This window comes from Ambystoma mexicanum, chromosome 2p (assembly GCF_040938575.1).
Source record: "Ambystoma mexicanum isolate Mex_15411 chromosome 2p, UKY_AmexF1_1, whole genome shotgun sequence".
In the NCBI taxonomy this organism is placed as follows: domain Eukaryota; kingdom Metazoa; phylum Chordata; class Amphibia; order Caudata; family Ambystomatidae; genus Ambystoma; species Ambystoma mexicanum.
Window position 1 is genome coordinate 486,831,241 of NC_090923.1, and position 24,926 is coordinate 486,856,166.

The 24,926-nt window shown below is 49.7% G+C and overlaps 1 protein-coding gene across 1 annotated transcript in view; it reads left to right on the forward strand.

Annotated features, from left to right (window-relative positions):
* Positions 1-24,926, forward strand: part of IARS1 (isoleucyl-tRNA synthetase 1) — a 2,025,584-nt gene that overhangs the window by 1,176,284 nt on the left and 824,374 nt on the right. The window contains exon 21 of the mRNA XM_069643896.1: positions 14,352-14,443. Within this exon, the coding sequence (XP_069499997.1) occupies positions 14,352-14,443 (92 nt within the window). The remainder of the gene's footprint in view (positions 1-14,351; positions 14,444-24,926) is intronic.

Sequence of the window (24,926 nt, forward strand, 5' to 3'; positions counted from 1 at the left end):
CCTCTTTTCAGCCCAATCGATAAGACCCCAGTGGAAAAAGGGGGGGGGGGCAGTGGTCATCTCAGACACGGATTAAGCCTCTGAGGAGCTGCTGGCTGGGGTTGTGAAGATCTTCAACAAGAAGTTCAAGGAGGTCGGGTCCCACTGGAGGGTATCCCGACGAAGCAAACAAAGAGTGACGGTGGTGCTGACGAGGTTCCCGTGGAGGCGGAGGATTCCACTCCCCAACCGTCATGCCCGTCGCAGCCGGTACCCGAGCCTCGGGACCACTCGGGAGCCATCTTGATGGCGATCCAGGCCTTATGTACGGAGATAAGGACCAGGTTGCCCTTAACCCCAACGGACGATCCAGCGGAACCTAGCCCGTCGGGGAGCCCTCCAAACAAGCACAGAAGAGTTCATCCCCCCCCCCCCGCCCTTCCAGCCTTCTCGGCCCTCAGTCTTCATCCCCTTCCCTTGATCCTAGGGAGGACACAGGAACGGAGACAGCCATGACGGGGATGGATGACGACAGTGGTGACGACGGGATGGACCTTCTGTTAGGCAGAAACCTGTGCAGTTCCCTTAGGGGCCACTGAAAAAGATTTAAGACTACAGGTGTTGGCAGTAAACCCACTTGGTAGCAGTCTGTACCACCCAGATTTACCTGGTAGTTGTGGCTGAGCAGTCAGACTTCCCTCAAGAAGAGTTAGGCAGTATGCAAAGTATACGCAATAGGCTCTCAGATACAATAATACAAGCAAACACTGACCAGAGCTTTGGTATCAAAGTATATAATTATTTATTTAAAAACACAGTTTGAAAACACTCCAGCACTCATATTGTAAAATATTCTAAACACAGTTACTATTGTAATATATACACCCCTTTTTCATTATCAGATAAGTCACAGTAAAACACCACTTATTTTCATACAGAGGTGAGCGCTTAACTAGATTGCACTCCAATAAGTTTGTGAGAAAGGGAGGGAAAAGAATATGGAAAGGTACACCACTCTAAGATTCAGGAACACTTTGAGCAAGGCAGAAGAGCGAAAGTCACTGGTGAGCCAAAGTCCAAAGGCTGGGCCCACTCTTAGAGAGAGCAGAGCACAAATGCGCCCAAGATCACACAGTTACACTAGGCTTAGAAAGTCTTGCAGAGGGTTCAAAAAGAGTTTAGAGAGGCTTAGGAAAGTTTAGCCAGGGTGTCCCAGGCTAACCCAGGTTCGAAAGCCGGGGGCTAAATCTACCCTGTACAGTCGGTAGCAAGGGAAGCCAGGCGGGACACGGTACCTTAAGTGGGAAGGATCCTCCATCGGTGGCAGTTGTTCCTGGTAGTGGGTGCAAGTAGCATCGTCGTCCAGGGGAAGAGAAGATCTCGACTTGGAGGAAAGATGAAGGTCGTTGCACTACCAGGGCAGAAACCAGCCGCAGAGTTTTCCGGTTAAAGGTGGTACCTTTGTTTCGCGGTCGTGGTAAAACGTGGTATCCCGGTTGCCGGGGTGCTTGGCACGAGCAAGGCGGCCACGAGGTACGTCGGGAAAGCGAAAAGACGGTGAAACTGGTTATCCCCACCAGTCAAAGGAAGAAGACTCTCCGGCGAGAGATCTCCTCTGTCATTGGGAAAAGTGGTGAGGCAGTCCAGCAGGGCTCCACCGGTGGTGGTGTCGTATCAGGTCGGCTCAGCTTCTCCCTCGTCGGATTCTTAGGTCCTGTGGCGACTTCTGAAGTTCCAGTCCCCAAAGCCCGGCTTTTATGCAGTAAACCCCCATTCACTCAGCCTAGCTGTCACTCAAACATGCTAAGTGGTGAGCCGGCCGGCTCACCACTTGGGCCAATCAGGATGGAGTGTGACTTGAGTTTCCTAGGCAACTCAGTCCAGGGTGCCTAAATTCCCCTCCACCCCTCCTAAGTACCCCAGACAGAGTGGCACCACTTTGGAGGGCTTCTGTGGAGAAACCTGCCAAAAAGTGGAACAAAGGGCTCGACTTGGGTTGGAGTCACAGAAGAGAACACAAACAGCATTTTAGAATCAAGTTTTGGCAAAAAATACCAACCGGAGAATTAATAATTAAATAAACCGGCGGTATGTTCGAGGCTACCGTAAATAATTAAATAAAGATAGTAGCCTAAAACAATGGGAAATCCCATAGGAAAATATTCGCGGTTGAATATAAAAAGTAGTATCCACTGCCACCAGCCAAAACTCAATCAGGGGGGACAGAGACGTGTCCCCTCGACTAACAGACCCCGGGGCAATTGAATTGCCCCAGCCAGTACGTCCACAATATGATGGTTTGTACTGGTTCTGTTCAGAATTTAAGACTAGTAAAGTCAATGGTGACTTTACATGCCCTGGGAGACAGTAGTCAGTCCCAGGGTATGGAGTCTATACTGGGGGGTCACTATGACACCCCTGTGTCACTGCACTGAGGGTGCTGTGTAACACACATCACAAAAACACTTGAAGCCCTATGGAGTAAAAGACCCCATAGCCCATTAAACACATCTAGATTCAAAGAAACACACTCAAATCATGCCCAAGAATGAGGGTAAAAGAGTCTCACTCTTGGCAAGAGAAAAAAAATAAACCCCAAAAATCCAGCAAAGCTGCTGGGGGACTCACTAGGTTAGGAAATTCAGCCTAAACAGAGAATTTCCCCTAACACCTTCCATCACCACCTCGTCCTTGGGCCTCCCCGCTCGACGAAATTGGCTCCTTCCACGCCATGATTGCCAGTGCATCCGAGCTCTTCGTGCTCTGCCCCGAAGAACAGAAGAAGGAAGGCTTCATCTATCACTGGCATGAGACCAAAAGGAAGACGGTCCTCTCAATCCCGTTACTTGGCGACATCTGAGACGAGGGGCTGTTGCTCCTGAAGAACCCGTCCACGACTCCTGCCAAGAGAGACCGGTACGAGAAGAAGTACCGGGTTCCGGATTCCACACCTCTGTGCCTTAGGGCTCAGCCGACCCTGGATTCGGTTGACTCGGTGGCGGCCAAGAAGAAGGCGGCAGGGGCTACTGCTTCGTATTCCACCTCCCCCCAAACAGTGAGGGGAAGAAACTGGACGCCATGGGGCGACGGGTCATCTCGTCGTGGCCAAGGCCGCTGCCAAGCAGGACTGAACTGGACGTAGCGTTGGGCCCCCACCTGAGCACCCGGTGGGATGCCAGCTGGCGAAGTTCGTTCCACCAACCGATGGGTGCTGGATGCTCTGGCCCGTGGGCACACTCGAGTTTCTAAAGAAGTGCCCCCGCATTCCACCCGTGGCCAGGAAGGAAAACCACGTCCCCCAACTGCTGCTGGAAGTAAGGGTGATGCTGAAGAAAGGAGCCATCGTGCTCGCCCCAAAGAAGCTCCGAAACTCCGGAGTGTACTCACGGTACTTCCTCGTAAGAAAGACGACCGCCGGTTGGTGACCTATCCTGGACCATCGTCGTTTAAACAAGTACATCAAGGCCCAGAAGTTCCGGATGGTTACCCTCCAGCACGTGCTGTGGCAGCTGGAGGAGGGCGACTTCCTATTGTCGCTGGACTTGGAGGATGCCTACTTTCACATCCCCATTCTAAAAGGACATCGAAAATTTCTCAGATTCGTAGACCAAGGACAGCACTACCAATTCGAGGCCCTTCCCTTCGGATTGAAGTCGGCACCCAGGGTATTCACCAAGTTTCTAGCACTGGTGGCGGTGTGGCTGCGCCTGCAGTGGATCCACATCTACCCTTACCTGGACGATTGGCTCATCCGAGCAACGGCATTGTCACAACATTTCAACTAGTGCTGCTATTGCACTCTCCAACATGGCTGTTTTAAAAGACATTCACTGGCCCCAGATGCTTTGGCATCTGATATAGTGTAGCAGCTCTCACGTAGTATTTCAGCACGTATAGTCAATACAAGCACTACCCAACAACACATGCGCTTTGGATGCTTCTTTACAATTAAAAAGCACTTCTCTACCACGCATGCGCACATCCGAATCGAACGAACGCTCGTCTACTGCAGCTTGCCGCAAGAGATAAGCTTTTCGCCAGCTCCAGGTTTTCCTGACCAGATCCAGTTATGCGCACTACGGCACCACGGACCAAGAGCTTTCATTCCTGGTGCCCGTTCACGATGCACGCACGTGTGCACATTGTCTATAGTTTTCTGTTGAGCATCCACTTTATTAGGCACAGCACACGGCTCTCTCTCCCAATTCGCACGTGTATTTGTTCCCATCCATTTTGGATGCGTGAGACATTTACCGCGTGTAATGGACAACGCCACTGTTTTTAAAAAAAAAACACTAATCTCATAATTATTCACTAATTATCATGCAATTGTTCCATCCACCATGGATGTCACCGCACTTTCCAAACATGATTAATGGAAAACAACTTTGTTGTAAACACTTTTGCCACCTCTCTAATCATCCTTTCTACATCAGGCGTAATTACTCCATGACACGGTCACTTAGCTGACCAGCCGAAATATCTAGGCACTATCACCACATCGATCCAAAATGTCACGTACCTAACAGTACCCTATGGACATTTTCTTCTAGATTTGGCTGTCTGACGTCGCAGACTGCTCTTCAGCCGCACTTGCCTACCAGCAGCTGGCTTTTTTACTGAAGTTCTTTGCCGTGGCGTTTACAAATTAACCGTGGTAGGTCACCCTCCTTTACATTCATTTTGCTGGTACTTTGTAGGTCACCAAGACTTTTAATTCCAGCTTCTTAATTTTAATTTTTTAAGCACACGTACTTCCTCTGCAACAGCATCTTGACCATAAATCTCTGTCCTGAAGACAGTTCGATGCCCATCATCAGCGCTGCTCCATCCTAACAGCCACTGCCTTTCTCTATCAAGCATTGAACTAGAAACACCATTAACAAATGTGTCGACCATGTTAGCGTATTGCTACACGATTGATGTCCAGCAATACAAGAAATAATTGTCACCTATGTTACTAACTCACCCTCATACATACCACCATTTATACCACATATTTACATATGCATACGAAACGTGCTACCTGAAGTCACTTGCCTATTTACGAATTCATGTTTGTTATTTTGAATTAAAACCCTTTTTGTGTTGATAATTTGTATCAGCCTTCCTTTTTTAATAATTGGTGACCACCTTGATTTCCTCTCCAAGCTAGTTAACATCTAGCTCCACAGCAACTAGTTTGGTGACCTCCCCCCAACACCCATGACTAGGGTAGCCTTTGACTCTAACTCTCTGTTACGTCCGTGGCCCCCTCACAAAAAAGAGGGTTTGCCCCCATTGTTTCTCATCATCCGAGCAAAGACAAGAGAACTTGCCGTCGGGCACACAGCAAAGACCGTCCAACTGCTCATGGACCTGGGTTTCTCCATCAACTTCACCAAATCCCACATGGTTCCGTCGCAGGTCGCACTGTTTCTGGGAGCCAAGCTCAACACAGTGGCACGGCTGGCCTCCCCGTCGGAGGAATGGACAAAGGCCATCATGGGCAAGGTCCAGCGGCTGTTGACCATGTATGTGGCCAGGGTGAGGTCCATCAAGTCCCTTCTCGGCATGATCTGCATATACCTAGTGCGCCTGTGCAGACTGCGGATGCGGCCACTGCAAGAGTTCCTCGACTCCCGGTGGATGCAAGCGGCGGGCAGCTTCGAGGACAGGATCCTGCTCAACGAGGACTTCCGCCAAGCGATCCAGTGGTGGGTCACCTGCGCGCATGTGGTGGCGGGTATGGACTTCCAGACCCCGGCGCATCAGGAGACGGTGACGATGGATGCCTTACTGGAGGGGTGGGGGAGCACACACCGGAGATTTCCATGCAAGAAGCCTTTGGCTCCCGGAGGAGAGGTCACTACATATCAACATCCTGGAGCTCCGAGCCATGTTCTGGGCCCTCAGATCGTTCCTCCCGTCCCTCAAGGGCAAGGTGGTGAGGATCTTCACCGACAACACCACCACAATGTTCTACATCCGGAAGCAGGGAGGCACCAGATCCCCAGCCCTATCCAAGGAGGCCCAGGATCTGTGGCACGTCGCCCAGGGGTTTTTCCTTGTGCCCTTCCACCTGCTGGGAATAAAGAACATCATCGACGACTCACTCAGCAGGGAGCTGCGCTCGTGCCACGAGTGGGAACTGCGCCAGGATCAAGTGGATCCACTCTTCCAACGATGGGGCAATACCCAGATCATCCTATTCGCGACGGCGATGAACACCAAGTGCCCTAGGTTCGCCAGCAGGTTTCCCCAACCGTGGAGCATGGCCGATGCCTTCTCATTCCCCTGGGACGGCATGTTCATGTATGCGTTCCCGCCGTTGCCGCTACGACTCATCAACCAACTCAAGAGGTCCCGGTGCAGGATGATCCTCGTTGCACCGGCGTGGCCCAGACAGATTTGGTTCCCAGACCTTCTGGACCTGTCAGCGCCCCCCCCCCTCCCCCCGAGTCAAGCTGTCGACGGACGCAGATCTCCTCGCCAGAGAAGGAGGTGCCATCCTCCATCACGACCCAGGTTCGCTGAACTTGCAGGCCGGGCTCCTGCAGCACTAAAGTTTGGAGGGTACGATATCCCGGCGGACTGTAAGGAGGTGCTTGAAAAGGCCAGGGCGTCCTCAACTCTTAAGTGCTACGGACATAAGTGGAAGAGGCTCTCTGTCTGGTGCGGCGCAGTGAAGATTAACCCTCTGCGGATTACGGCCCTTTCAGGTAGAATCCTGTGCAGTGCCATTAGGGACCACTACACACAATTAAGACCACAGGTGGCAATACAAGTTTTACCTTTGGTACAAGCCTGTACTACTATGTTAAAATGGTAGCAGTAGCGGACCAGCCAGGTTTATCTCAAGTATATGAGCAGTAGCAGAGATTACACAAAGGGACCACAATTACTGTGACTCAAGCAAACAGACTCAAGGTTTCAGGTAGAAAAATAGAAGTACATTTATTTTTGAACCATTTGTTACAAACACAACACTTCTATTAAATTCAAATCCACACGTAATATATACTACGACTAATCAATTCACTTTGTACGGTATGACTCAAGGTAAGTACCCTGTGTTTGAATGGACCGGTGACAAGACACGTTACCGTGAATACGATTGCGATCACTTTTTGACAGTTCAGTCTACTAAATAAATGCGTATCCGTGACAAGAAATGCTACCGGGACAAAAACTCACTTGGCACCTGAGATACCCAGAGGGAGTTGGAGGCAAAAATCATAGGCAATATTATAGTTAGCCAAACAGGATCGATGAACACTCATAGACAGGAATTCAAGAGTCAAAGGGCCGGAGCCAGGGTCAAGTGACACCGGGTGCCTGTTGTCGAGGATCACACAGTCGAACAGTTCACGATTCAACATAGCCAAGAGTACTTTCATATTGTCAATGTTCGGAAGCAAAGGTTATATGGAGGAGGGAAGACGAGGACAAGCCTTGGAGATGAAGAAAAGGGATTCACCCTAATTCCTCAAGCAGAATACTTATTCAATAGAGAGGCTGGTGCCCTGGCAGTTCCTGTTGGTTTCCCGCAGACCCACGGTTACTGGAGCTTCGATGTGAAGGAAGACGTCTGACGTCTGAAGGGGTCTGCACCACACAGAGATGAAGCAGGCAGCAGCGATGATGAATAAAAGGTGCGCTCCATAAAAACAGGAGAGGTTCTTCAGATTGCTATCCGGACCACCACAGCAGTGTGCAGCGATTTCGACCAAGGAGAGGATCCTCTGGCTGTAGAAGATGAGCTGGTTACCCCCACCAAGCTCAAGGGAAGAAGACTCCGGACTGGATCTTCTCTGGTCGTCGAAGGGTAGATAGCTCAGTACTGCAGCAGGGCTTCACCGGGATGGGGTAGTTGCAGCAGCTGACTTCTCGTTTCTCTTCGGTGCCTTGTAGTTCCAGGGGCGACTCTCTGACTTCTAGCCCAAGAGACCTGCCTTTTATGCGAAAAGAAACCCATTCACACAGCCTGGCTGTCAATCACGCAGCAGGAGGGTTGTCCAGCCCGGACAACCACCTCAGCCAATCATGGAAAAGTGCGACTTGGGTTTCCTAGGATACCCTGTGCAGGGGTGACTACACCCCTCCCTCACATTCAGCCCACCTAGACACCCAGGTGCCTGGAGGAGGGCTTCTGAGCAGAAGCCCGCCAAAAGACGGTGAACAAAGGAGGCAAACCTGGTTTGCCGCGCAAAGTAAGACACAAGAAGGACTTTAACAAAAAGAAATGGCGAATAAACCTGACCGGAGCCAAAAGAAAAAGTATTTGGTCAAGCGGGTTTAAGTTCGTGCCTAATATAATAGCCTAAAACAGTACCACGTTTATCTAATATAATCGCGGTAGAAATGTTAGGGTAGATACCACTGCCACCAGCCAAGTCTAAATGTTAAAAGAACGAAACAATGCTCTGGGAGGTACAGATACAAAGGGATACAAAGTAACCCTTTCCAGCACTCCCTGGAAGATGGGGTGTACTGGATCTGTGGTAATTTGACTAAGTAAAGTCAATGGCAACTTTACCCTTTTCTGGGGGACTGTAGTCCGCCCCAGAAATGGAGTCGGTGGGAAGTCTAAAAGACAACCCTGTGTCGCTGCACTGAAGGTGCTGTGTAACACAAAAAAGAAGGGCGCTACTGAAGAGGTGTACTCCAGAGTCCACAATCATGAAACAGGTAAAAGACATATGGCAAAACATGGCTAAGAGTGGGGGAAAAGCTCACACTCTTACCAAGTGAAATAAATAAACTCCAGTAGTCCAGCAAAGCTGCTGGGGGACTCACTAGGTGAGGGAAATTAGCCATAAATGAGAATTCTCCCGAACAGGCCCCTCAAGTGCTGCCGTACTTATTGTCGTTGGCCAAGGCAGGGATGGCCCATGCCTCCATCAAAATCCATCTGGCGGCTATCTCCCGCTACACCAGAACTCCGGGGCGCTCATCTCTGTGGTCCCATCGCTTAGTGAAGGAGGTCATGAAGGGACTGTTCCGATCGTCCCTCCTGGTGAGGGCTCCGGCCCCGGCGTGGGAGCTCAATGTGGTGCTGACAAGGCTCATGGGGCCTCCATTCGAGCCTCTGCATTCTGCACCGTTGAAGTTCCAGTCGTCGAAAACAGCGTTTCTTGTAGCCATCACCTCCGCATGATGAGTGGGAGAGATCCAGGCCCTCTCCTGTAAACCTCCATACCTGACTTTCCACGAGACGAGGGTAGTGCTGTGGACGCACGCCTCCTTCATGCCAAGGTGCCGTCGGTGTTACCTGTTTTCCATCTCAACGAGCCCTTGGTGTTACCTGTTTTCTTCCCGTCGCCGGCCGAGAGGACTTTGCACTCGCTGGATGTAGCTAGAGCGCTGAAGTGCTACGTGGACCACACAGTTTTCGGAAAACATCACAGCTATTAGTGCACTTTGGACCTGTGAACCAAGGGAAGGCCCTCTCGAAGGCTTCCATTTCCAGATGGCTCTCTGGCTGCATCATGCACTGTCACCGGTTGGCAAACCAACCGTTGCCCGGCTATCTGGTGTGCCCCTGCTGGACATCTGCAGGGCTGCTACATGGAGGTTGACGCACACCTTCACGAGATTCTACTGCGTCGACCGGGATTCCAGGGAGGAGTTTAGAGTCGGCCAAGCAGTGCTGCGCAACCGGTTCGCCTGAAGGTGGGCCTGGTGAGGAGGTAAGAGATTCTTAATGTTGAGCCTTGCCACCTCCTGTGGTTGTGCATGTGTTTACTGCTATGTATTCTTGTATTCATGAGCATGTTAATACATGCCAGACCCCATGCTGGAGAAGGAACAATTTACTTACCTGGATCTGTTGTTCTCCAGCATGGGTCTGGCATGAATTCACATGCGAACCCTCCCTCCTACCCCTCTGCGGCTCTACACTTGGTCCTACTGCCACTTTATGTGCTACCAAATCTGAGGATGGCTGCCAGGGGAGAGGCTTGGGGAGAGGGCAGTCATTGGCTGGGGGCAGTATGACCCAGAGATCAGTGATTGGTTACTACTAAGAAAGACAGTTCAGAAACGTAACTGAAACTGATTTTTTCTTTAACGAGTATTCTCAGCCTGACGACGGGGAATATTCTTGAGCATGCCAATACATGCCAGACCCATGCCAGAGAACAACAGTTACAGGTAAGTAACTTGTTTCTTACTTGACTTTCCAAGAGACGAAGGTGGTGCTGCGGACGCGCCCCTCCTTCATGCGCAAGGTGCAGTTGAACTTTCAACTGTGTTTTTTCGACTCCTTTGTCGCTGGCTGAATGGACTTTGCACTTGCTGGATGTGGCTCGAGCACTGAAGTCTTATGTGACCCGCACAAAGAGTTTCCGGAGAACCTCTTGGCTCTTTGTGAACTTTGGTCCTATGTACCCTGGGATGGCCCTCTGCAAGGCTTCCATTTCCAGGTGGCTCTCCAGCTGTGTCACCCACTGTCACCGGTTTGCTAACTGACCACTGCATGGCTGTCTGAGAGCCCACTCGGCCAGAGCGATCGCTGCTGCAATGACGTTCCTGTCTGGTGTGCCCCTGCTGGACATCTGCAGCGCTGCTACGTGGAGGTTGACGCACACCTTCTCAAAGTTCTACTGCGTCGACAGGGATTCCAGGGCGGAGTCTAGAGTCGGCCAAGCAGTGCTGTGCAACTTGCTAGCTTGAAGGTGAGGATGTAAGAGATGCTTATGTTGAGCCTTGCTACCTCCCGCGGTTGTGCATGCATGTGTTGTGTACTGCTATGTATTCTTTATTCATGAGCATGTGAATCCATGCCAGGGCCCATGCTGGAGAAGGAACAAGCCACTTACCTGTAACTGTTGTTCTCCAGCATGGGTCTGGCATGGATTCACATGCAAACCCTCCCTCCTACCCCTCTGCAGCTCTTCTCTTGGTCCTACTGCCACTTTACGTCCTACCAAATCTGAAGATGGCTGCCAGAGGAGGGGCAGTCATTGGCTGGGGGCAGTATGAACCAGAGCTCAGTGATTGGTTGTTAAGAGAAAGACTGTTCAGAAATGAAACTGAAACAGTTTTTTTCTTTACCAAGTATTCACAGACTGACGACGGGGAATATTTATGAGCATGTGAATCCATGCCAGACCCAAGCTGGAGAACAACAGTTACAGGTAAGTAACTTGTTCCTTCACCTCCTCCCCTCCTGATTCTGGGGTCTGCATCACTCCATGGCTGAGAGCTCGAGCAAATTGATGGAGCTTTTGTAGGTTGTGACCCTGCTCCTCAAGATTGCCATCCAGCCGATGCCTCTGTAGCAGCAGGGCAGGGGGAGATTTTTCCACCATATTCCTGGTCCTGAAGCCTTCTGGCCCATAATCTCCAGGGTGTGAAAACATGGTGCCATTTTGTATGCAGACGTTTTAGCCCATCATTCCTCTGTTCTCACCGGGAGACTTCCTGTGTTTGGTGGACCTTGGGGATGCCTACCTTCATATCGCCTTCAGGGAAAGGGTGTGTGACCCGGGAGGGCCATTATCTATTTTGTGTCCTCCTTTTTGGCCTCTTCTCTGAGGGCGTTTCCAAAGGTGCTTGTTCCACTGGTAAGGATTCGCCATGCGTTGGGGTATTAGAGTTCACCCTCAACTCAATGACTCGATGGTCCAGTCCTTCGTCCCTGGCAGAGGCAACCCGGAACATGACTATTGTCTGCCAATCTCTGATATCCTTTTGGGTGGAGAGTCATAGGAGCGGAATTCGACACCCGTTTGGGACTGGTTTCTGTGCCTCTCCACAGGGCCCTCAAGCATGAGGTCTGCTTGTAGAACCTTCTTGCCTCATGATCGTCGCATGCTCAGACATTGCTTCGGAGCTAGGACATGTCGGCTGCCATCTTCGTGGTCCATTGGGCAAAGGCCCATCTTCAGCTGTTAGTGGCTCTTGTATTGAGGCACTGGGATCCTGCTTCTCAGGATTACTCCAATCCGATTCCCGTGACCTCCAGCATGTGGGACTGCCTTTCAGTGGTGATTCTCTCCTCCACCTCAAAATGGGGTTTCCGTTGCTCCTTCCTCCCCCTGCTGGTTTTAGCGCTACCCTGAAGGGGTTGGCAGTCTAGGCTTGCTGGTCCCCAATGAACTGATGGCGATCTGTGAAGCCATCCTCCAGTTTCACCGTTGTTTGGAGGGTCAGGCGGTCTTCCTTGTACAGACAAAATGGTGATGAAATGCTGCATTTCCTGATGGAGCCCGGGATGGCGGAGGGTATGGTGTCCCTCTCTGGCAAGGGTGGCTGCTCAGATCATAGCTTGGATGGAGATCCATCTGCAGTCTCTGGAGACAGTCAACCTGCCGGGGGTGGAGAACCTGGCTGCGAATACCCTCAGCAGGAACTTCCCTTTACTTGCTTTGTCACTCAGAGTGCTTACAGGGCCCTTTGCAGGAGGTTTGGGAGTGCTGTGATGGACCTTTTTGCCTCCAGCTCAGTGCACCTTCTTCCGTGTTATCGTACGAGGGGGTGAGGCTTGGGGGCAGGATTCTCTCTCAATTCCATGGCCCCGGGGTCTCATATATGCCTTTCCTCCAGTCTTTCTCCATCTCCGTTTCCTGCTCGGTTTGCAGAGGGAGGGGCACTTATGTGATTCTGTCAGCTCTGGCTTGGCCCAGAAGGTTGTGTTTCCTCTTCTGCTGGAATTGACCTTGGAACCCCCTTTTTCTCTTCACCTGGCTCCTTGCCCCTTCCGGCCCTCCCCGGTCTCTCTGGTCTGCCTTTTGGGCCTCCAACTCAGGGTATGTAGGTTGACTTGACAGAGCTGATGAGGTTGGGCATGTCGCAGGTGCTGGAGATTGAGGTACTAGGGCATAGATGTCCCTCCACTTTGAAGGTTTACAATAAACATTGGCAGTCCGTCTCAGACGGGTTCCTGTGCCGCAACATGCCCCCCTTTCCTGCCCACTCTGGTCCATCCTGGATTTCCTGCAAGAGGATTTCCATCTGGGACTAGTGGTTGTGTCCTCTCTCAGGGCACAGCTAGCAGCCATTAGCGATTTTTGGTAGCCATGGGTGGCGGGGGTGGGGGCTTGGACTTGGGGGGCATTGGCAACGCTGATCTCTTTGCCTCTCGCCTCCTTCGGAATTCTACATGTCCTCATCAAGCCTCCTTTCCCTTCATGAAATCTTCCATTGGTGCTTTCCCGTCTGTCCCTGCTTCCCGCTGAGCCGCTTCTGGAGTCCTCCATGAAATGTCTCACGTTGAAGACTTCCTTTCTTCTTGCCATCACTTCGGCCTTTGTAGTCCCCCTTATCTCAACTTTTTACCAGAGGGGTTGGTTCTCTGTCTCTGCGCATTTTTGGGCCAAGATTTTTTTTCTTCCACTTAAAAATAAGGACTTCGTCCTTTTATCTCTAATGTCTGAGACCTCGGTCCACTTGAAGTGGGCGGGCAGTCCAGATTGATTTGGAATGGACTGCTTCTTTCCACTCCTGTGATTCCCTATTGGTGACCTTTGGCCCTGTGCGTGCAGGCTCTTAGCCTTCTGTGGCCACTATTATCTGGTCGGTCAAGTTCACCATCTCAATGTGTTATGGGCTCGCGGACTCCTCTCTGCCGGGAGTGCTGGAGGGTAGGTCCACCTGGAGTGTGGTCTCGTCCAGGAATGCTGTACGGGTTGTGTCGCTCTAGGACATCTGCTGGGCTGCGACGTGGGCTTGTCCCTCAAAGTTCATCTGCCACTACTGCCTTGCTACCTCTGGGTGGGGCTCTTTGTTTGACTCTGTGGCTTTGGGGGGCGTTCAGTGAACTGTTTGTTTTGTAATAAATGTCACTGGTGCGCAGTTCTGTGTTATCCAGTGGTTTTTCTTCGGTCTGGCTCGACCAGTCCTGGCTTGTTAGCTCCTCATTCGTATGGACTTGCAGGAGGGAGTAATGGTCTTATTACTTACCAGTAATCTTCAACTCTTCCTCGCACCAGTCATACTTCCTAGGTGAGCCTGGCCGAGTACTTGGTATTGTAACAGGATGTGGAGGTCTCGGGGGGGGGGGCTTCACTCAGATAGATGGGGGGGGCCCTCTTTTTTTTGTTGTGGTCCTGTCTTTGTGGTGGGACATCTCATTCATATGGACTGGTGCGAGGGAGAGTTGAACTCTGGATAATGACTATTACCGGTAAGTACGTGGGCCATTACTGATCCAGGTCAAAAAAATTCTATTGTCTCATTGTCATTTACCTGCCTTGAAGTGGGGTTCATTTTCTGCTACACAGAAGGCAAAAATGCATTGGTGCACAGCTTGAGAACCTGTTGCGAATGACCAGCTTTTATCAAGTGCCTCATTGCTTTTGTCAATTGGCTGTCTTATTCCTGCCTACAAATGCGTAAGAAAATGTTCAAGGCATTAATATTTTTTTCTTTAAATATTTTGTTTCCAGCCTATAGATTGTACACTGTTGTTCCCAGACTAGTGAAGTTTGTTGACATGTTAACAAACTGGTATGTTCGGATGAACCGCAGGAGGTTAAAGGTAAGTGAGCATCATTATTCTTTAATTTGTGACACTTTAACATTCTAAGCATGTGTTTACTCTGTTGGATATAGCTTTTCATTATAATCCTGATGGATGCCTTACTCCCCCCATATTGCTAATATCCTAGTGGTGCAAGTTTTAACTCTTTTACAGCCAACAGAGAATGCTCTGTATATCGGTGTTAGGCAGAATCCTGTGCAGTGCCCTTAGGGACCACTACACACAGTTAAGACTACAGGTGGCAATACAAGTTTTACCTTTGATACAAGCCTGTACTACTATGTCAGAGTGGTAGCAGTGGCGAGCAGCCAGGCTTATCTTAAGAGTATATGAGCAGTAGCAGAGATTACACAAAGGGACCACAATTACTGTGACTCAAGCAAACATGACTCAAGGTTTCAGGTAGAAAAATATAAGTAGATTTATTTTTAAACCATTTGTTATAAACACAACACGTTAAATATATTGTTCGGTCTACTAAATAAACGCGTATCCGTGACATGAAATGCTACCGGGGCAAAAACACACTTAGCACCTGAGATACCCAGAGGGAGTTGGAGGCAAAAATCACAGGCAATATTTTGGTTAGGCAGGCAGAATCAAGAAACACTCAGACAGGAGTTCAAAAGTCAAATGGCCGGAGCCAGGGTCGAAAGACGCCAGGGCCGGTTGCCGAAGATCACACAGTCAGACAGTTCACGATTCAACGTAGCCAAAAGTACTTTGATATTGTCAATGTTCGGAAGCAAAAGTTATAAGGAGGAGGGAAGACAAGGGCAAGCCTTGGAAATGAAGAAAAGGGATTCACTGAGTTTCCTCAAGTAGAACACAGTACCTTGTTCCAATGGTGCAGCTGGTGCCCTGGCAGTTGTTCCTGTTGGTTTCCCGCCGAAACCACGATTCCTGGAGCTTTGTTGTGAAGGACGACGTCTGAAAGGGGTCTGCACCAAACGGGGATGAAGCCGGCAGCAGCGATGAGGAATAAAAGGTGCGCTCTTTAAAAACAGGAGAGGCTCTTCAGGTGGCTATCCGGACCACTACAGCAGCGTGCAGCGATTTCGACCAAGGAAGAGGATCCTCTGGCTGTAGAAGATGAGCTGGTTATCCCCACCAACCTCAAGGGAAGAAGACTCCGGACTGGGACTTCTCTAAGTCGTTGAAGGGAAGATAGCTCAGGACTGTAGCAGGGCTTCACCGAGACAGGGTAGTTGCAGCAGCCGTTCTCTTCGGTTCCTTGTAGTTCCAGTGGCGACTCTCTGACTTCTAGCCCAAGAGACCTGCCTTTTATGTGAAAAAACCCCATTCGCACAGCCTGGCTGTCAATCACCCAGCAGGCAGGATGTCCATCCCGGACAACTACCCTGCCAATCATGACAAAGTGCGACTTGGGTTTCCTAGGATACCCTGTGCAGGGGTTGACTACACCCGTCCCTCACATTCAGCCCACTTAGACACCCAGGCGTCTTGAGGAGTGCTTCTGAGCAGAAGCCCGCCAAAAGACAGTGAACAAAGAAGGCGAACCTAGTTTGCCGCGCAGAGTGAAACACAAGAAGGACTTTAACAAAAAGAAATGGCGAATAAACCCAACCGGAGCCAAAAGAATGACGATTTGGTCAATCGGGTTTATGTTCGAGGCTAATATAATAGCCAAGAACAGTACCACGTTTATTTAATATAATCACGGTAGAAAAGTTAGGGTAGATACCACTGCCACCAGCCAAGTATAAATGTTAAGAGCGAAACGATGCTCTAGGAGGTACAGATAAAAAGGGATATGAATTAACCCTTTCCAGTACTCCATGGAAGATAGGGAGCACTGGATCTGTGGTAGATTGACTAAGTAAAGTTAATGGTAACTTTACCCTTTCCTGGGGAACGGTAGTCGCGTCAGAAATGGAGTCGAGGGAAGTCTCAAAGACAACCCTATGCCACGGCACTGAAGGTGCTGTGTGATGCACAAAAAGAAGGGGGCTACTGAAGTGGTGTACTTCAGAGTCCACAATCACAAAAACAGGTAGAAACACATTGCAAAACACAGGTAAGAGTGGGGGAAAAAGCTCTCACTCTTACCAAGTGGAAAGAAATAAACTCCAGAAGTCCAGCAAAGCTGCTGGACTCTCTAGGTGAGGGAAATTAGCCATAGATGAGAATTCTCCCTAACAATCTGCATCTGCTCCACTTGTCGTTAGGCGCCTATGTCTCCAGATGTGGAGTCATGGGTGCTATGTATTGGGCCAACTACGCAAAATGACAATATATTTTTTTTTCACTTACACAGTGTCGTTTTTGGAGCATGTCACTGCTTGTAGCTCATTTTACATGCATCATGTCCCAACCAATTAACTTGGGCTCCAAGCACAAAAGCACTGCAGCAAGCCCACGTCTGTGTGTGACTCGCCTCAGTACTGTCTGGAGCTTATGTATAGGTGTCTAGGGGGGGGTAGAGCACTTGGAACGCTAGATTGCTGCGCTGATCATAATAGTCTTGGAGCATTAGTCCTGCTGTTGGTTTGTCGGTTCCCTGGGGACATTGCTCATTTGTCCCAATAATTAGGTACGAAAAGGGTTTGTGGGAACCACGAGCACCTTGGCGCTGGGTTTTTTGTAGATGGACAAAATTGTTTTAGTATGTGGAGCCCGAGAAATGATCAGTCTTTGTTGACTCAAATGGTTTTGAGTGCTTGTTTTACTAATATCTATGGTGCCGACACGTGTTTTGACCCAACAGGGGTCTTTATCAAGGCTGCGGAAGTTCAAACATTAGTGCGATCAAGGTGTGATTACGTGTATTCCGTGATAATACGTGAGGCGACAGTTGTAGGTGACAAATTATATAGTTAAGTTGAGCTGTGCAAGTGACATGACATCAGTGAGGTGGTAATCAAAGAGCGATGGTGGTTCATTTGTTTTTGTGCAATTTGATTTATGTGAATGTGTGACATTGTGGGTGATTTGAATACATTATAGATATTGCAAGTTACATTGCACTTTGTATTAAATAATACATTACATAGTACATGATTTATGCGTCAAAGGGCGGAGTACCATGACCCTGTGAAGTGCGCCTGCAGCCAATGTATGTAACCTGAGGCTATGAGAGAGGGTGTTGTGAAGGTCGAAACGGTCTACACACAACCTACAACAGTGGGAACATTCCATCCTAGGTCTCCTCTCCTTTTGAGCCTTCTGACCCAATGTAAGTCACATTTGGAAGAGAAGGCCAAAGACTGAGGAATCTCTGCCAGAAGACAGTGAAGGATGTTTCCATCCTCCTAAAGACGACTTCTCCAGGCCTCACGTTTCCTGCTCTGAGAAGAAATGTCATTCTCCAGCATTGGATCTTTCATGGATTCACATGCTTAGAATATTCCCCGTCGTCAGACTGGGACCCCTCGGTACACATATATAGCCTTTTCCAATAGGACACAAAAGTGTCGGAAGTTTTCCTATCTACGTCCTTTTAGGACCCGCCTATGCATGCTCCATAGGCCGTCCCCGTATAAGAGGCCCGCCCCCGCGGTTCCCCTTCAGATTTGAACCGTCTCCAAAGTAGTGGGATCTCCTCGCGTTGTCTTACTATTTTGTACAAGGTTGCATTACTGGAATTTGAGTACAGAAAATGTCCTCCGTATCAGGAAAAGCGCTGTTCTGCCCATGCGCGACGTGCGGCTTGAAAAAAGTTTACGAGGGGGACGGACATATGGATTGTATATATTGCCTCCACCCTCATCATTCGGCGGATAACTGCGACATATGCAAAGGGTTTTCTCAAAAAACCCTCAAAGACCGCAGTCGCCGACTAGTGGCATGGCTGAATGATGGAGTGGGGGCACACCCCCCTTCGGAGGTAGGCTCCACACAATCGGCGAAAACATCACGCCGCGCTACCTCGTCGGAACCGCCGGCGAAGAAATCTCGACCGACGGAAAAAGAGTCGTCTGGAAGTCACTCAACTAGAGACTCCTCGTCAAAGAAATCATCTTCATCAAAATAACATGAAAAGGAAAGGAAATCCTCCTCGGGCGATCATCATAGATCGACCACGAGTCGAGAGTCGAGTCAAAGCAAGCCAAGTGTGGAAAAGGCCGGGACCGCCAAAACCACCTGCTAAGTCACCGTCGTCGACGACGGCCCAGTCATCGGCCTCCACCCTGCCACTTACGCAGGTGGCATCCACCGTCCCACCGACAACAACGTCGACGATGGCCTCGTCGTCGGGGGTTCTACAGGAGGCCTGGAGGCCTGAAGTTTTTGATCCCATCCCCCCGGATACTATACTACAAGAACAGGCTGCGTTGCTGTCCTCGGAGGACAAGAACGAGAGAATAGCTGGCCCAGCAGACCTAGGGCTACGAGTGGCTGACAAGTCGTCGACGAGGGGATCTGTTATACCGGTATCTGCCCCTCTTCTCAATCCTCAATCTGTTTTGTCGTTGGAAATTCTGTCCACGCTTCAGTCGTTGTTAGTCGTTGGACCAGAGACTAACTCAGGCAAACCTGCCACAGTCACCCGTCGACGAACCAGGCCCGTCCCGTCAACCTACGCACGCCAATCTCAGCACTGGCACAAGAGGAAGGTGAGCTGCCAGATTCGGAGTCTGACAGGGGAGCCATGTCGGATATCTCATCATCCCCCTCCAGGGATCCAACCTGGGAGTCAGAGGTGGAGTTGGAAACCCCTAGAAGCCCAGCTCACCCGTCCCCTCCGGACGACATTGCGTCATTCCATTCTATGATGGAGAAGGCATGCAAAGAATTTGGTTTGTCCCAGGAAGAACAGAAAAAGGACTTTTTTTTGTTCGACCACATGGGTAAGAGAAGGATGTCTGTGTTCTCGATACCAATACTAGACCATGTATGGAAGGAGGGGTTGCAGACAATGCGTCGCCCGTTTTCAGAGCCGGCAGTGAAAGGACGCCTGGAAAAAAAGTTTAAGGCTCCAGAGTCTACCCCCAAGTGTTTATCCTCCCAACCAACGCCAGACTCGGTGGTGTCGGCGGCAGCGGCGAGGAAGGCGAAGGCCCAGCACAAGTGCACAACTCCTCCTGAGAACGAAGTGAGACGCCAAGATGCCTTTGGCAAAAAAGTGCTATCCGTGGGGGCGACCACAGTAAAGGCCGCAAACTCTCTGGCAATTGTGGCCAGATACGATAGGGAGATGTGGCACAGGCTAGCTCCGTTGCTCGATCATCTTCCGGAAAAGCATAGGAAGGCAGCGATGTTACTCGTCCGAGAAGGTGAGGAAGCCTCAACTCACGCAATAAACATTGCGGTGGACCTCGCTGAGTCAGGCTTCACGCAAGTCAATAATGGGGTCGTATTACGTCGACAGTCATGGCTTAAGGGTACCTACTTCAGGCCAGAAGTACAATACAAAGTTTTAGATATGCCCTTTGAGGGAGACCTTCTTTTCGGTGAGAAGGTGGACGAAGCCATAAAGGGAATGAAAGAGGACTCTGACACGGCACGTTCATTGGGTGCCCTCCAGAGTGGCAGAACCTACAAGTCTTTTCGTCCCTTTAGAGGGGCTTCAGGTAACTCAAGATTCTCTGCATCTGGAGACAGATCTTTTGGCAGATCAGCTTACCCCTCCCAGGGATACAGACGTGCCTCCCAAACGTCAAACCGTCGCCGGAACTTCCAGACTTCCAGGAAAAGACCATCATATCCGTCGTCGTCGAGAGACAAGCAAAATAAAGATCAGCAGTGACATACAACACACCGTTCTGGGGGGAAGAGTTTCAGCATATGTCGACGAATGGGAACGAATAACGACGGATCAATGGGTGCTGGATACTATAAGAAACGGACACTCTCGACAATTCAAACACAGCCCTCCGCAAATTCCACCTGCGTTCACCGCTCATTCCCATACTGCAACAAGAGGTAACACTCATGTTAGCAAAGGGCGTGATAGAATTAGTTCCAACATCACAGAGAGGTCAAGGGGCCTACTCACGATATTTCGTCGTAAAAAAGCCGAACGGCAAATGGCGTCCCATTTTAGACTTACGCGATCTCAACAAGTCTTTAAAGAGCCTAAAATTCAAGATGCTCAGTCTGCAGGAAGTGATCCGCGCCGTTCAAGAGGGGGATTTTCTAGCGTCCCTGGATTTACAGGACGCGTATTTCCATATTCCAATGTGTCGGAAACACAGGAAATTCCTAAGATTTGTAATAGGGCGGACTCACTACCAATTCACGGTTCTTCCTTTTGGGCTCAAGACCTCCCCCAGAACGTTCACGAAATGCCTGGCTCCAGTAGCGGCCTGGCTAAGGAAGCAAGGCCACCATGTATACCCATACTTCGACGACTGGCTGGTAAGGGGATCCTCCCCAGCGTCGACCAACACAAGTTTACAAGCCACCATGCAGCTTCTACAACAGCTGGGATTCGCCATAAACTTCGAAAAGTCCTCTCTGCAGCCATTGAGATCGCTGGTATTCCTGGGGGCACAGTTCGAGACCCAGTTAGGGCTAGTGAAACCTTCTCTCGACAGAACCTCAAGACTTAATCAACAAGAATGCTGACTACGGCGAAACACCAAGATCTCAGTGAGAAAATACGTTTCGGTCCTTGGGGCCATGGCATCCTGCATCCATCTGGTGGAAAACTGTCGCCTATTCATGAGGCCAGTCCAGGAATTCCTCGCGGACCGATGGACGCAGGCTCAAGGATCGTGGTCAGACAAGATAACCATCGACGACGACAAGCTGCTTCGGACCCTTCAGTGGTGGCAGAGTTTCCACAATCTGAACAACGGCGTACCCCTACAGGAGCCGGAGTTTCAGCGAACCATAGTCACGGATGCGTCCCTAACCGGATGGGGAGCTCACATGGGTGCTCTCCAAAGGCAAGGTCGCTGGTCTCCAATGGAGTCACTCCTACACATAAACGTGTTAGAGCTCAGAGCAGTAGGATGGGCCTTGAAGGCATTCCTACCACACATCAAGGGCTCGCGAGTACGAATACTGACCGACAATACAACGGTCATGTTTTATCTGAGGAAACAAGGAGGGACGTGATCAAGAACTCTTTCCATAGAAGCCCAGAAAACATGGCATTGGGCATTAAAGCACGAAATTTCCATCGTGGCTCATCACCTTCCAGGAGTGAGGAACTCCCAAGCAGACTCCCTCAGCAGAAGCATGGCCCAGATACACGAGTGGGAAATGGACACAGTTCACCTGATGAAAATGTTCGAGAAATGGGGTCACCCCCCTCTGGACGCCTTTGCGACCAAAGACAACAAGAAATGCGAGCAATTCGCAAGCAGATGGCCTCAAGAGGGCTCCAGGGGGAAGGCATTCTCCTTCCCATGGACGGACATGTTCCTCTATGCTTTTCCCCCGTTCCCCCTCATACGGAGGACAATACAGTGGATACGCAGATACAATTGCCGGGTAATTCTAGTGACACCATACTGGCCAAGGCAACCGTGGTTCTCCGACCTGCTTCACCTGTCGCTGGAACATCCCATAGGGTTTCCGAAAGTCCCGAACCTACTATCCCGGGACAAAGGCACGGTGTGGCATCACGACCCGGACAGTCTCAACCTTACAGTCTGGTTCCTGACTTGTCGGAGTTCGGTGCTTTAGACGTTTCGGAGGATTGTCAGAAAATTCTGCAGGCGGCTAGAGCCCCTTCTACAAACAAATCCTACTCCTATAAGTGGCAGAGGTTCTGTGAATGGTGTAGGGGACAACAGGGCCTACAACCATTGTCGGTGACGCCGGAACAAGTTCTACCTTACCTGCTCCTCTTGGCGGAGAGGGGATTATCCTTCACATCGATAAAGGTGCACCTGGCGGCCATCTCGAGGTTCACAAGGAAAAGGCAGTCGCCTCCTCTATTTAGCGACAGACTTGTGAAACACTTCATGAGGGGTTTATTTCGAGCTTTTCCCCCGGAAAAACGTTTCACCCCGACTTGGAGTCTCAACACAGTGTTGGCAGGCTTAATGAAACTGCCTTTTGAGCCTATGGCCACGTCCGACATAAAATTCATTTCGTGGAAGTTGCCATTCTTGATTGCTATCACATCAGCTAGAAGAATCTCGGAACTGCAAGCGCTGGTCGTAGACCCGCCATACCTACGATTCTTTAAGGACAAAGTAGTCCTGGCAACTAATCCTATGTTCGTCCCAAAAGTTCCGACAGTGTATCATAAAAACAAGTCCATTGTTCTCCCTACTTTCTTCGCCACACCATCATCGGCAGCAGAAAAAGCTCTTCATACCCTGGACGTTAAGAGGGCTCTGAAATTTTACCTACATCGTACACATGAATTCAGGTCTACTAGACAACTGTTAGTCTCATATGGTCCGTCGACGAGAGGAAAAGCAATCTCTAAACAAGGATTGGCTCGATGGGTCTCATCGACGATTGCGTTTTGTCACTCTAAGGCCGGAAGGCCACTGTAAGGACATCCTAGAGCCCATTCTACAAGATCGATGTCCTCCTCAACAGCTTTATGGGCAGGAATTCCGTTGACGGACATATGCCAAGCTGCGGCATGGTCAGTGCCCCACATATTTACCCGCCGCTACTGCCTTGCCAGGCAGCATGCGGACGAGGTGCAGATGGGAAGGGCTGTCCTGCGCCATCTGTTTCAGTAAGGTAAGCTCCACGCTGTGGAGAATCTGTTGTCTACCTTTTTAATGACAGTTTATTTTATGTGGGTAAGGTTATATGAGGTAACTTATTCCTACTGTACATATGCATTGTGTAGTATGTTGAGGGTATATTACATTACATTCTCACCGCTGTTTCAAGTGTTGCTGCTATACAATCTATTCTAAGCATGTGAATCCGTGAAAGATCCAATGCTGGAGAAGGGAATAGTTTCTTACCTGTAACTCCATTTCTCCAGCATTGGTATCTTTCATGGATTCACATGCACCCGCCAACCTCCCCGGAATGTAATGTATTTGATTGATAAATTTAACCCATCCTACTTTGGAGGGGCCGAAATCTGAAGGGGAACCGCGGGGACGGGCCTCTTATACGGGGACAGCCTACGGAGCATGCGTAGGCGGGTCCTAAAAGGACGTAGATAGGACACAAAAGTGTCTGAAGTTTTCCTATTGGAAAAGGCTATATATGTGTACCGAGGGGTCCCAGTCTGACGACGGGGAGTATTCGAAGCACGTGAATCCATGAAAGATACCAATGCTGGAGAAATGGAGTTACAGGTAAGAAACTATTCCCTTGCCACTCCTTTTCCAGCGAGTCCCATTCTGGCGCAGATGAATTCACACGTACTCTGATAAAGGTACCACTGCCTGCCAACTCCAGTATCGAAGTTGGCCTCTACTTAAAAAAAAAAATAAATAACAGTTTTACTGTTCCTATACTTTGATTTCAAAACTCAGAACTGTTTCCATTTAAAATAAAAGTGGAGCAAGCAGTTGAAACGTGTACCTCAACGCATTGCACTCAACATTCCCTTAAACAACAGCTGTGTTTTTTTGAAGGTTTGGTGAGTGTGGGATCGGCACAATGATGGGGGTTTGTAGGGAGCGGCAGCAGGCCAGCAGGGAACATAGTTGCACTACTTCTTTTCATACATTTCGACCACTGACCATCTCATCTATCCGGATCAGATAGATTATTTCAAATGGATTGTGTCCTCCCATGTATTCCTCATTTTAGGATATTCGTATCCGCCAGCTTCGCTGCTTCGGAAAAAGAAATTCTCGGCAGATGCCGCTGTGCACGAGGCTGTGGTGTTGTCACCATCCGTATAAGTAGCTTGTACCGCGCCTGTTGGCTTCAGTTCCGTTTTTCCGATTGCTTCTCTCTCAAGAACGGCACGCTTCAAAATTTTCTTCAAGAAAATGTAGTCTTCTTCCACCCCTTCTACTCCCAAGACGGGGTTCAAAAAATGTATTGACTGCAGATCGAAAATGTCGATTACAGACCCTCACCACATTTGTCTTTGGTGCCTAGGTTCAGACCATCGAACCAACGACTGTGGCTCCTGTCAGTCAATGACAGAGAAGGCCCTTGGTGAGAGAGAAGGTAAACTGGCGGTGGGGCGGGAAGCTTCCAAGGCCTCTTCGAAGGCCTTGTCAAAAAAATATAAAAAGTCGAGCGATTTGAAGGAATCCGATCGCCGTAAACATTCTAAGAGATCTCCATCACGCAGTAGATCGCGACATTCATCTTCTCCAAATAAGGTTAAAAGGAGACATATATCTCCCTCCTCTTCCTCTGATAAGTCTACCGAATTGGTAAGATGTCCGACTAAGTCGGATTCCCCAAGAAAATGGGATTAATTTAGAAGGATGATGATGAAGGTCTTTGAGAATGCGGCCTCAACCCCCTCAAAGAAATCTAAAAAGTGCCAGACACCAGTCGCTCCATTGTACGACACAGGGAAGTCAGGAACTACTGTGGAAAGATCCAGTAGTAAAGATGAACATCGAAAATCTCGAGTCGATATTAAATCGTCGAAGACTCATCGAGAATAGAGTGT